The sequence below is a fragment of the Tachysurus fulvidraco genome, chromosome 26 (assembly GCF_022655615.1).
Source record: "Tachysurus fulvidraco isolate hzauxx_2018 chromosome 26, HZAU_PFXX_2.0, whole genome shotgun sequence".
Classification (NCBI taxonomy): Eukaryota; Metazoa; Chordata; class Actinopteri; order Siluriformes; family Bagridae; genus Tachysurus; species Tachysurus fulvidraco.
Genome location: NC_062543.1, coordinates 14,142,999 through 14,157,414, shown reverse-complemented (window position 1 = coordinate 14,157,414; position 14,416 = coordinate 14,142,999). Strand labels below are relative to the sequence as shown.

The following is a 14,416-nucleotide window of genomic DNA, read 5'->3' as shown; positions in this document are numbered from 1 at the left end:
CTGATCACTGGTCTAATTATAACATAATTTATGATTTTTTATGCAGCTATTGTCACGATGTGACACGGGGAGACAAAGGCGAGAGGGATCCAAATGCAGTAAGTAATCCGTTTAATGAGCAAACACCGAAGAACTGGCAGACAAACACAAGGCAGAACACTCAACAGGGAACTGAGAACAGAGACGCAAACACCAACACAAACAACGACCAACAACAGGGAAGTGAACAGACAGAGTAAATATAGTAGACAGGAGCCAATCACAAAGCAGAGACGATTAGAGAGAAAGACAAGACACCTGGGGAAGAGATGGAATGTAATTAGTGTCTATGGTGAGCAATGAGTGGGCGGGGCAAACAATTAACATCAGGGAGAGACGGCAGACAGAAACAAGGGGAAAACACAGACAGACACGTTACAGCTATTATCAGTAAGACATTAATGAATGTAATATTTTATAACAGTTTACTCACCTGTTCAACTTTAGCTACAGGGGGGAAGGGGGGGAATAAGTTTGTTGAGATTATTAAAAATGCATTGTAATTTTCAGTATTTTATCCTGTAATATTAGCTGTAAACATTCCTAAAAAGTCTGTTATGATCCTGTACTGTATTGTTTCTCTTCTCTTTCTGCTCTTCAGGATCTTTCAGTATTAATGCAGTAAGAAACAAATTCCCCAGATGACTTACTTCCATTCTGTTCGAATCTCTTTCATGCAGCATTATCAAGTGTGACTCTCTAACTCACATCTCTCTGTAGTTCTGTTCACTACAGTAATGTTAGCCAGGATCAGTAACTTTAATACAGAGTTATTGTTATCAAATCACATTCAAACAAAAACCTTCAGCTTTTTCTCTCTCAGTATCAGTGTGTAGGTCAGATTTCTGTGTCTGTACAACACTAAATGACAAACTAGACACCAGCATGATGAATGTTCTGTTAGAGATCACAGTCTGTTGTGTTCACTACACTATGCTCATGATGCTCAGATATCTATGTGCTATTGCACTCTGAACACACAGCACAGTCTAATCTATTTCATCTGAACAATAAATATATTATTCATGCAGCATCAAGACATCACTAGCACAGAAAAGGGGTTTATACTCACCAAACAAACCCTGTGAAAGTAAATAAAACTGTGTGAAGATTTTATGCATGATTACAAATGTGAATTGTTCCATGTGAAAATGTGGAAAGTAACTGTTACTCTGGTTAAAACACAGCTGATGTGTGTCTTAATAAAAAAGAGGAAAACTAGACAACAATCAGTCATCACACACAGTAAATCTGTATCATGTAGCATTGTGCTAATATACCGCTAGTTCCCCTTAAGGAAGAGAAATATCTTGTGATTTATTGGAAAATCCTATTTTCTGATCTCTGCATGTCTAAAAATAATGATGTAAAGGGAATTGGATTTGTTACAGTGACATAAGTATTAAATGTGAATGTACAAGTTATGTGATAAAGGAAGGAGAACGAGTTTAGACAAAAACAGTGTTTGTAAACTGGACTAGTTTAAGAATTAAAATAGTTAGGATTTAAATAAACAAAAGCTATGAGTGTTACAGAACTGGGGACTAAATTGGTATTACAGGCCGGAGGAAAAAAACAGATTTGTTTTATTGTATTAATGTCTGAATTATCGTTCTTGGATTTGTGATGTGAATTTGTTTGCACATGGATTTAAATCCACCTGCCCCTGACTCTTCATTACAAGTAATAAGTTCATTTAAGAGTTTGTTTTCTGTAAATGGCATATTGTCACTGCTAACTATTGTCCAATTTACAAGTGGAATAAATCAACTTAAAGATAAAAGGAGAATTCACATTCTTAACTATTATTCTGTCCGTGTGGTTATTTCTGTTGTCTCTCTGCAAACTCTGGTTCATGTAGACTTCTGATCTGACCTAAACATTAGGATGTGTATTCATCATAATCTGTCTCCTTCATATAAACATAATCTGAAAATCATCTTTATGGTTCTATTTCATTCCTGGATTAAAATGTAATATATGTGATAAGTTTATAAAATATCAGTTTTTACTATTAGTGTGAAGTCGAGTTATTTACTTACCGCTGTGAGAAGTATCATGTAAAACAACAGAGAGAAATGTAATGTTAGATAAAATACAATGAGGAAAACTTATGATTTACAGTCAGAACAGCTGATAAACAATCTTCACTCTGTGCTTTCAAAGATGTTCAGCTACAATTTTACCTATTTTAATAAAATATTACAACAGATAGTGAATCATTATAAATAGTTTATATTAAATAATGAAAGACTTCATGAGGTGTTTTTACTCAGTGCAGTAACACAGATCTGTGATCAGCTGCTGAATAAAACACTCCATATGAAGTGAAAATGCTGAACATCACCATATTTTAACCCCATTTCTATCTGTATCAGGGAAAATAAAGACAAGTTCTACCGTCTTCCATAAATGTCCATGTCTCCATGTTCCACAGAAGTGCTGCTTTGATTTGGATCATGAACAGTTTTCTTTTCACTTCACACTTTCCTCTTTTCATCACTCTGCTACAGCTTAGTCTTTGTCTCATCTGTCCATCATCTACTTTTTAACAAACTGGAATCTGCTCCTTTGCTCTTGAACTTTATCTGTGTGTTTATGTCTATTGGATAAAGACGCTGAGGTCATGATGGTGGATTTTTGTTCTGTGTCTCAGATCTCTACAGACTTTCACTGAGGTTTATGTTTAATCGTTATACATGGTGTTTATTCATCACTAGCACAGAAAAGGGGTTTATACTCACCAGACAGTTCATCCTGTGAAAGTAAATAAAACAGTGCGAAGATTTACAAGTAATAAGTTCATTTAAGAGTTTGTTTTCTGTAAATGACATATTGTCACTGCTAACTATTGTCCAATTTCCAAGTGGAATAAATCAACTTAAAGATAAAAGTAGAATTCACATTCTTAACTATTATTCTGTCCGTGTGGTTATTTCTGTTGTCTCTCTGCAAACTTTGGTTCAAGAGCGGATGTAGACTTCTGATCTGACCTAAACATTAGGAGGTGTATTCATCATAATCTGTCTCCTTCATATAAACATGATCTGAAAATCATCTGTATGTTTCTATTTGATTCTTGGATTAAAATGTAATAAATGTGATAAGTTTATAAAATATCAGCTTTTACTATTAGTGTGAAGTCGAGTTATTTACTTACCCAGTCTGTGAGAAGCATCATGTAAAACAACAGAGAGAAATGTAATGTTAGATAAAATACAATGAGAAAAACTTATGATTTACAGTCAGAACAGCTGATAAACAATCTTCACTCTGTGCTTTCAAAGATGTTCAGCTACAATTTTAACTATTTTAATAAAATATAACAACAGATAGTGAATCATTATAAATAGTTCATATTAAATAATGAAAGACTTCATGAGGTGTTTTTACTCAGTGCAGTAACACAGATCTGTGATCAGCTGCTGAATAAAACACTCCATATGAAGTGAAAATGCTGAACATCACAATATTTTAACCCCATTTCTATCTGTATCAGGGAAAAATAAAGACAAGTTCTACTGTCTTCCATAAATGTCCATGTCTCCATGTTTCACAGAAGTGCTGCTTTGATTTGGATCATGAACAGTTTTCTTTTCACTTCACACTTTCCTCTTTTCATCACTCTGCTACAGCTTAGTCTTTGTCTCATCTGTCCATCATCTATCTACTTTTTAACAAAGAAAGCCGTTATTGTTGCTGGGGATTTTAATCACTGCAATTTAAGATCTTTTCTGCCAAAATTCCAACAGAATGTGTCATGTTTCACCAGGGGACAAAAAACTCTGGATCATGTATATACAAGTGTGGCCGATGCTTACAATGTCACATCCCTCCCCCACCTCGGACAATCAGACCATCTCTCATTGTTCCTACTGCCCAAGTACTGTCTGATGACTGGAGAGTACTTGGGCAGTAGGAACAATGAGAGATGGTCTGATTGTCCGAGGTGGGGGAGGGATGTGACACAGCGAATTCACTCCAGTCTGTGTGTGAGAACTGCTGCTGGAGAGAAGCATCAGCCCCATCCATCCAGATGCTTCTCTCCAGCAGCAGTTCTCACACACAGACTGGAGTGAATTCGCTTCACAGGCCTCGACTGATTCCGTCACCAACATCAACACCTACACCAACGCTCTCCTTGATCACATCAATAGCTGTGTGGATCGGGTGACTAGACTAAAAAAACATCAAAGTCTTCCCCAATCAGAAGCCATGGATGAACCAGGAGGTCCATCTCCTGCTCAAAGCACGCAATACAGGTCTGGAGAACGGGGGGCCTACAGCGTCGCCAGAGCCGATCTGAGGAGGGGAATCTGCAAAGCCAAACATGCTTACAAACAGCAGATTGAGGAGCACTTCAACTCTGCTGACTCCCGATGCATGTGGCAAGGAATACAGGCTATCACTTACCACAAACCACCGCTCTGCCTCACTCCCCAACAAGCTCAACCTCTTCTATGCTCGCTTTGAAAAGGTGAACATGAAGCCCTTGTTCAAAACAGAGCCGTTATCAGGTGAGCAGCCTCTTACACTCTCCACCTCTGAAGTGTGCACCACCCTGGGACGGGTGAATGTAAGGAAAGCAGCTGGCTCTGATGGCATCCTTGGTCGTGTACTCAGAGCATGCACGGAGCAACTGGCCGAGGTCTTCACGGACATCTTTAATCTGTCCTTGGCCCAGGAAATCGTCCCCACCTGCTTCAAGTCTGCTACCATCGTGCCGGTGCCAATGCACTCCACTGCAACAGATATGGCTGACTTTCTTCCCGTCGCACTCACACCTGTCATCGACAAGTGCTTCGAAAGACTGGTCCTCACCCACCTTAAAGCCTGTCTGCCACCCAGCCTGGACCCTTACCAATTTGGTTATCACCCAAATAGATCAACTGAGGACGCCATTTCCACTGCATTTCATTCTGCCCTGGCTCACTTGGATATATCTGACACCTATGCCAGGATGCTGTTTTTTGATTTCAGATCAGCTTTTAATACAGTCAGCTCTTCCAAGCTAACAGTGAAGCTGGAACAACTTGGCATCATCACACAACTCTGCAATTGGATTCTGGACTTCCTCATGAACAGATCACAGTCTGTTCGTTTGAACACTGTCACCTCCTCCAGTCTCACCATCAGCACTGAGGTCCCTCAGGGATGTGTATTGTCTCCACTGCGATACTCCCTTTTCACCCATGACTGCATACCTGTCCATACCTCAAACAGCATTATAAAGTTCGCAGACGACACCACAGTGGTAGGCCTGATTGAAGGTAACGACGAGACGGCTTACAGGGAGGAGATCCAGCACCTAGTAGCATGGTATGAGGACAATAACCTGGAACTTAACACCAGAAAGACCAAGGAGGTCATTGTGGATTTCAGACGTGCTGGCAATCACACTCATCCTCCAATTCACATCAACAGAACTGCTGTTGAGCGTGTACCCAGCAAGTTCTTGGAATACACATCTCTGAGGACCTCACCTGGTCTCTGAACATTTCCATCCTGATCAGAAAGGCAAAACAGCACCTATATTTTCTGAGGAGTCTTAAAAAGTCTCGTCTGTGCTACAGGATACTGGAGAACTTTTACCGCTGTACCATTGAGAGTATCCTCACAACCTGCATCTCAATGTGGTACAGCAGCTGCACAGCTTCCGTCCGTAAAGCCCTTCAGGGTGGTGAAAACCGCCCAACAAATCATCGGTATTGAACTACACACCTTGGAGGACATTTTCAAAAAACGCTGTTTGCAAAGGGCGAGGGGCATCATCAAAGATCCCTCTCACCCCAACCACGGACTGTTTGCACTCCTCCCATCGGGCAGACGCTACCGTTGTCACAGAGCCAGAACAAACAGACTGAAAAATAGCTTCTTTCTCGTGGCTGTTTCTGCACTGAACAGCTGATATGGTGTTAATAATCACCACTGCACGGTCACTTTTCTTCTGTGTTTTGCTCTATTTTGCACCACTTTAAAATCATGCATCCTTGCACCATCCAAAAACTATCATTACACTTCTGTGTGTCCATCCATTTTTATTATGTCTAGTCTGTGTGTGTGTATATATAAATAAATATATATATATATATATATATATATAAATATATATATATATATATATATATATATATATATATATAATGAAATTCCTTTTGTACTTTGTACAGCTATATCTGTCATACCACTTCATACTGTATCATACTTATATAAAGACTACACTATATAAACCCTTATTCAATTATATGTACATATTACCACAACTTCTGTATAACCTCATACTCTTATTTATTACACTGCCACTTGTAAATAAGCCATCTATGCACTTCTGGTTAGATGCTAACTGATTTCATTGGCTGTGTACATGTACCTTGCACAATGACAATAAAGTTGAATCTAATCTAATCTCTACAGACTTTCACTGAGGTTTATGTTTAATCGTTATACATGGTGTTTATTCATTGTTTATAAAATATTGGAGTTTATTTACTCATCAGTGTGACAGTCACAGTTTGATCACAAGGTAAAAGAGCAAAACCTCTCACATTCAACAAGAGCTAGTCTTTTCCCTAGTGTTATCCTGTTAGCTCACACTGTGACTCTGTCTGATTCTGCAGCAGTCTGATCACCGATGTCACAGTGTAACTCTGATCATTCTGACTGCGCTCATTCAAACACAGCACACAGTCTACAGAACAAACTAGCAGCCCAATATTACCTAGCTTTGTGTGTTACTTTGCTTCTCACTGCTATACGTTCAGCTTTTTCTCTCTCAGTATCAGTGTGTAGGTCAGATTTGTGTGTCTGTACAACACTAAATGACAAACTAGACACCAGCATGATGAATGTTCTGTTAGAGATCACAGTCTGTTGTGTTCACTACACTATGCTCATGATGCTCAGATATCTATGTGCTATTGCACTCTGAACACACAGCACAGTCTAATCTATTTCATCTGAACAATAAATATATTATTCATGCAGCATCAAGACATCACTAGCACAGAAAAGGGATTTATACTCACAAGACTCTTCAACCTGTGAAAGTAAATAAAACAGTGTGAAGATTTTATGCATGATTACAAATGTGAATTGTTCCATGTGAAAATGTAGAAAGTAACTGTTACTCTGGTTAAAACACAGCTGATGTGTGTCTTAATAAAAAAGAGGAAAACTAGACAACAATCAGTCATCACACACAGTAAATCTGTATCATGTAGCATTGTGCTAATATACCGCTAGTTCCCCTTAAGGAAGAGAAATATCTTGTGATTTATTGGAAAATCCTATTTTCTGATCTCTGCATGTCTTTACCAATATACAGTATGTCAGTATTTGTACATTTCCCCCTGTGTATTTTACATATATAGTGAAATATTTTGTAATATATCTCTGTGCTATTGTAGTAGATAAAGGAATATACAGAATATCAGATTCTCACTTCCTTTAATTATAAACACAGACATTTATCAATGTAAAACCTGAACAGATAACAGAATGATGTTCTTTACTGCTGTGATTTATGTTTATTGTTTAACATTCTAATGGAGTCTGTCAGTGGTGTGTGTTATATGCTGCGTGTAAACGTCTCTGTACATTATTACACTGCAGTGAGGTTACACACAGGTGCATTGTGGGAAAGAAGCTGACTGATGGAAGTGGAATCTCACTTACTGATCAGACTCCTTCACATAAACATGACCTGAAAATCATCTTTATGTTTCTATTTGATTCCTGGATTAAAATGTAATATATGTGAGAAGTTTATAAAATATCAGCTTTTACTATTAGTGTGAAGTCGAGTTATTTACTTACCAAGTCTGTGAGAAGTATCATGTAAAACAACAGAGAGAAATGTAATGTTAGATAAAATACAATGAGAAAAACTTATGATTTACAGTCAGAACAGCTGATAAACAATCTTCACTCTGTGCTTTCAAAGATGTTCAGCTACAATTTTAATAAAATATAACAACAGATAGTGAATCATTATAAATAGTTTATATTAAATAATGAAAGACTTCATGAGGTGTTTTTACTCAGTGCAGTAACACAGATCTGTGATCAGCTGCTGAATAAAACACTCCATATGAAGTGAAAATGCTGAACATCACCATATTTTAACCCCATTTCTATCTGTATCAGGGAAAAATAAAGACAAGTTCTACTGTCTTCCATAAATGTCCATGTCTCCATGTTTCACAGAAGTGCTGCTTTGATTTGGATCATAAACAGTTTTCTTTTAACTTCACACTTCACTCCTCTTTTCATCACTCTGCTACAGCTTAGTCTTTGTCTCATCTGTCCATCATCTATCTACTTTTTAACAAAGAAAGCCGTTGTTGTTGCTGGGGATTTTAATCACTGCAATTTAAGATCTTTTCTGCCAAAATTCCAACAGAATGTGTCATGTTTCACCAGGGGACAAAAAACTCTGGATCCTGTATATACAATAGTGGCCGATGCTTACAATGTCACATCCCTCCCCCACCTCGGACAATCAGACCATCTCTCATTGTTCCTACTGCCGGAGTACTCTCCAGTCATCAGACGTGTGAAACCCACTATCAGGACTGTTAAAGTTTGGATGGATGGGGCTGATGCTTCTCTCCAGCAGCAGTTCTCACACACAGACTGGAGTGAATTCGCTTCACAGGCCCCGACTGATTCCGTCACCAACATCAACACCTACACCAACGCTCTCCTTGATCACATCAATAGCTGTGTGGATCGGGTGACTAGACTAAAAAAACATCAAAGTCTTCCCCAATCAGAAGCCATGGATGAACCAGGAGGTCCATCTCCTGCTCAAAGCACGCAATACAGGTCTGGAGAACGGGGGGCCTACAGCGTCGCCAGAGCCGATCTGAGGAGGGGAATCTGCAAAGCCAAACATGCTTACAAACAGCAGATTGAGGAGCACTTCAACTCTGCTGACTCCCGATGCATGTGGCAAGGAATACAGGCTATCACTTACCACAAACCACCGCTCTGCCTCACTCCCCAACAAGCTCAACCTCTTCTATGCTCACTTTGAAAAGGTGAACATGGAGCCCTTGTTCAAAACAGAGCCGTTATCAGGTGAGCAGCCTCTTACACTCTCCACCTCTGAAGTGTGCACCACCCTGGGACGGGTGAATGTAAGGAAAGCAGCTGGCTCTGATGGCATCCTTGGTCGTGTACTCAGAGCATGCACGGAGCAACTGGCCGAGGTCTTCACGGACATCTTTAATCTGTCCTTGGCCCAGGAAATCGTCCCATCCTGCTTCAAGTCTGCTACCATCGTGCCGGTGCCAATGCACTCCACTGCAACAGATATGGCTGACTTTCTTCCCGTCGCACTCACACCTGTCATCGACAAGTGCTTCGAAAGACTGGTCCTCATCCACCTTAAAGCCTGTCTGCCACCCAGCCTGGACCCTTACCAATTTGGTTATCACCCAAATAGATCAACTGAGGACGCCATTTCCACTGCATTTCATTCTGCCCTGGCTCACTTGGATATATCTGACACCTATGCCAGGATGCTGTTTTTTGATTTCAGATCAGCTTTTAATACAGTCAGCTCTTCCAAGCTAACAGTGAAGCTGGAACAACTTGGCATCATCACACAACTCTGCAATTGGATTCTGGACTTCCTCATGAACAGATCACAGTCTGTTCGTTTGAACACTGTCACCTCCTCCAGTCTCACCATCAGCACTGAGGTCCCTCAGGGATGTGTATTGTCTCCACTGCGATACTCCCTTTTCACCCATGACTGCATACCTGTCCATACCTCAAACAGCATTATAAAGTTCGCAGACGACACCACAGTGGTAGGCCTGATTGAAGGTAACGACGAGACGGCTTACAGGGAGGAGATCCAGCACCTAGTAGCATGGTATGAGGACAATAACCTGGAACTTAACACCAGAAAGACCAAGGAGGTCATTGTGGATTTCAGACGTGCTGGCAATCACACTCATCCTCCAATTCACATCAACAGAACTGCTGTTGAGCGTGTACCCACGAAGTTCTTGGAATACACATCTCTGAGGACCTCACCTGGTCTCTGAACATTTCCATCCTGATCAGAAAGGCAAAACAGCACCTATATTTTCTGAGGAGTCTTAAAAAGTCTTGTCTGTGCTACAGGATACTGGAGAACTTTTACCGCTGTACCATTGAGAGTATCCTCACAACCTGCATCTCAATGTGGTACAGCAGCTGCACAGCTTCAGTCCGTAAAGCCCTTCAGGGTGGTGAAAACCGCCCAACAAATCATCGGTATTGAACTACACACCTTGGAGGACATTTTCAAAAAACGCTGTTTGCAAAGGGCGAGGGGCATCATCAAAGATCCCTCTCACCCCAACCACGGACTGTTTGCACTCCTCCCATCGGGCAGACGCTACCGTTGTCACAGAGCCAGAACAAACAGACTGAAAAATAGCTTCTTTCTCGTGGCTGTTTCTGCACTGAACAGCTGATATGGTGTTAATAATCACCACTGCACGGTCACTTTTCTTCTGTGTTTTGCTCTATTTTGCACCACTTTAAAATCATGCATCCTTGCACCATCCAAAAACTATCATTACACTTCTGTGTGTCCATCCATTTTTATTATGTCTAGTCTGTGTGTGTGTGTATATATAAATAAATATATATATATATATATATATATATATATATATAATGAAATTCCTTTTGTACTTTGTACAGCTATATCTGTCATACCACTTCATACTGTATCATACTTATATAAAGACTACACTATATAAACCCTTATTCAATTATATGTACATATTACCACAACTTCTGTATAACCTCATACTCTTATTTATTACACTGCCACTTGTAAATAAGCCATCTATGCACTTCTGGTTAGATGCTAACTGATTTCATTGGCTGTGTACATGTACCTTGCACAATGACAATAAAGTTGAATCTAATCTAATCTCTACAGACTTTCACTGAGGTTTATGTTTAATCGTTATACATGGTGTTTATTCATTGTTTATAAAATATTGGAGTTTATTTACTCATCAGTGTGACAGTCACAGTTTGATCACAAGGTAAAAGAGCAAAACCTCTCACATTCAACAAGAGCTAGTCTTTTCCCTAGTGTTATCCTGTTAGCTCACACTGTGACTCTGTCTGATTCTGCAGCAGTCTGATCACCGATGTCGCAGTGTAACTCTGATCATTCTGACTGCGCTCATTCAAACACAGCACACAGTCTACAGAACAAACTAGCAGCCCAATATTACCTAGCTTTGTGTGTTACTTTGCTTCTCAATGCTATACGTTCAGCTTTTTCTCTCTCAGTATCAGTGTGTAGGTCAGATTTCTGTGTCTGTACAACACTAAATGACAAACTAGACACCAGCATGATGAATGTTCTGTTAGAGATCACAGTCTGTTGTGTTCACTACACTATGCTCATGATGCTCAGATATCTATGTGCTATTGCACTCTGAACACACAGCACAGTCTAATCTATTTCATCTGAACAATAAATACATTATTCATGCAGCATCAAGACATCACTAGCACAGAAAAGGGGTTTATACTCACGTCTCAGTCGAACCTGTGAAAGTAAATAAAACAGTGTGAAGATTTTATGCATGATTACAAATGTGAATTGTTCCATGTGAAAATGTGGAAAGTAACTGTTACTCTGGTTAAAACACAGCTGATGTGTGTCTTAATAAAAAAGAGGAAAACTAGACAACAATCAGTCATCACACACAGTAAATCTGTATCATGTAGCATTGTGCTAATATACCGCTAGTTCCCCTTAAGGAAGAGAAATATCTTGTGATTTATTGGAAAATCCTATTTTCTGATCTCTGCATGTCTTTACCAATATACAGTATGTCAGTATTTGTACATTTCCCCCTGTGTATTTTACATATATAGTGAAATATTTTGTAATATATCTCTGTGCTATTGTAGTAGATAAAGGAATATACAGAATATCAGATTCTCACTTCCTTTAATTATAAACACAGACATTTATCAATGTAAAACCTGAACAGATAACAGAATGATGTTCTTTACTGCTGTGATTTATGTTTATTGTTTAACATTCTAATGGAGTCTGTCAGTGGTGTGTGTTATATGCTGCGTGTAAACGTCTCTGTACATTATTACACTGCAGTGAGGTTACACACAGGTGCATTGTGGGAAAGAAGCTGACTGATGGAAGTGGAATCTCACTTACTGATCAGACTCCTTCACATAAACATGATCTGAAAATCATCTTTATGTTTCTATTTGATTCCTGGATTAAAATGTAGTATATGTGAGAAGTTTATAAAATATCAGCTTTTACTATTAGTGTGAAGTCGAGTTATTTACTTACCCCTGTGAGAAGTATCATGTAAAACAACAGAGAGAAATGTAATGTTAGATAAAATACAATGAGAAAAACTTATGATTTACAGTCAGAACAGCTGATAAACAATCTTCACTCTGTGCTTTCAAAGATGTTCAGCTACAATTTTAATAAAATATAACAACAGATAGTGAATCATTATAAATAGTTTATATTAAATAATGAAAGACTTCATGAGGTGTTTTTACTCAGTGCAGTAACACAGATCTGTGATCAGCTGCTGAATAAAACACTCCATATGAAGTGAAAATGCTGAACATCACCATATTTTAACCCCATTTCTATCTGTATCAGGGAAAAATAAAGACAAGTTCTACTGTCTTCCATAAATGTCCATGTCTCCATGTTTCACAGAAGTGCTGCTTTGATTTGGATCATAAACAGTTTTCTTTTAACTTCACACTTCACTCCTCTTTTCATCACTCTGCTACAGCTTAGTCTTTGTCTCATCTGTCCATCATCTATCTACTTTTTAACAAAGAAAGCCGTTGTTGTTGCTGGGGATTTTAATCACTGCAATTTAAGATCTTTTCTGCCAAAATTCCAACAGAATGTGTCATGTTTCACCAGGGGACAAAAAACTCTGGATCCTGTATATACAATAGTGGCCGATGCTTACAATGTCACATCCCTCCCCCACCTCGGACAATCAGACCATCTCTCATTGTTCCTACTGCCGGAGTACTCTCCAGTCATCAGACGTGTGAAACCCACTATCAGGACTGTTAAAGTTTGGATGGATGGGGCTGATGCTTCTCTCCAGCAGCAGTTCTCACACACAGACTGGAGTGAATTCGCTTCACAGGCCCCGACTGATTCCGTCACCAACATCAACACCTACACCAACGCTCTCCTTGATCACATCAATAGCTGTGTGGATCGGGTGACTAGACTAAAAAAACATCAAAGTCTTCCCCAATCAGAAGCCATGGATGAACCAGGAGGTCCATCTCCTGCTCAAAGCACGCAATACAGGTCTGGAGAACGGGGGGCCTACAGCGTCGCCAGAGCCGATCTGAGGAGGGGAATCTGCAAAGCCAAACATGCTTACAAACAGCAGATTGAGGAGCACTTCAACTCTGCTGACTCCCGATGCATGTGGCAAGGAATACAGGCTATCACTTACCACAAACCACCGCTCTGCCTCACTCCCCAACAAGCTCAACCTCTTCTATGCTCACTTTGAAAAGGTGAACATGGAGCCCTTGTTCAAAACAGAGCCGTTATCAGGTGAGCAGCCTCTTACACTCTCCACCTCTGAAGTGTGTGCCACCCTGGGACGGGTGAATGTAAGGAAAGCAGCTGGCTCTGATGGCATCCTTGGTCGTGTACTCAGAGCATGCACGGAGCAACTGGCCGAGGTCTTCACGGACATCTTTAATCTGTCCTTGGCCCAGGAAATCGTCCCATCCTGCTTCAAGTCTGCTACCATCGTGCCGGTGCCAATGCACTCCACTGCAACAGATATGGCTGACTTTCTTCCCGTCGCACTCACACCTGTCATCGACAAGTGCTTCGAAAGACTGGTCCTCATCCACCTTAAAGCCTGTCTGCCACCCAGCCTGGACCCTTACCAATTTGGTTATCACCCAAATAGATCAACTGAGGACGCCATTTCCACTGCACTTCATTCTGCCCTGGCTCACTTGGATATATCTGACACCTATGCCAGGATGCTGTTTTTTGATTTCAGATCAGCTTTTAATACAGTCAGCTCTTCCAAGCTAACAGTGAAGCTGGAACAACTTGGCATCATCACACAACTCTGCAATTGGATTCTGGACTTCCTCATGAACAGATCACAGTCTGTTCGTTTGAACACTGTCACCTCCTCCAGTCTCACCATCAGCACTGAGGTCCCTCAGGGATGTGTATTGTCTCCACTGCGATACTCCCTTTTCACCCATGACTGCATACCTGTCCATACCTCAAACAGCATTATAAAGTTCGCAGACGACACCACAGTGGTAGGCCTGATTGAAGGTAACGACGAGA

The 14,416-nt window shown here is 40.1% G+C and overlaps 2 protein-coding genes across 6 annotated transcripts in view; one reads left to right on the top strand and one right to left on the bottom strand.

The window, feature by feature from the left end:
* The window catches only part of LOC113650946 (kinectin-like), a 683,852-nt gene extending 680,739 nt beyond the window's left edge, over positions 1-3,113 (bottom strand). Inside the window, exons 1-4 of one of the 4 annotated variants that reach the window (XM_047809351.1) lie at positions 2,440-3,113; positions 2,082-2,083; positions 1,112-1,121; positions 473-486 (exon numbers count right to left, since the gene is read on the bottom strand). In XM_047809351.1, coding sequence (XP_047665307.1) covers positions 473-486; positions 1,112-1,121; positions 2,082-2,083; positions 2,440-2,569 — 156 coding nt within the window. In that variant the 5' untranslated portion in view covers positions 2,570-3,113. The remainder of the gene's footprint in view (positions 1-472; positions 487-1,111; positions 1,122-2,081; positions 2,084-2,439) is intronic. The other 3 variants (XM_047809350.1, XM_047809349.1, XM_047809352.1) reach the window with 3 other exon arrangements.
* Positions 1-14,416, top strand: part of LOC113636638 (WD repeat-containing protein 87-like) — an 873,260-nt gene that overhangs the window by 716,147 nt on the left and 142,697 nt on the right. The window lies entirely within an intron of this gene.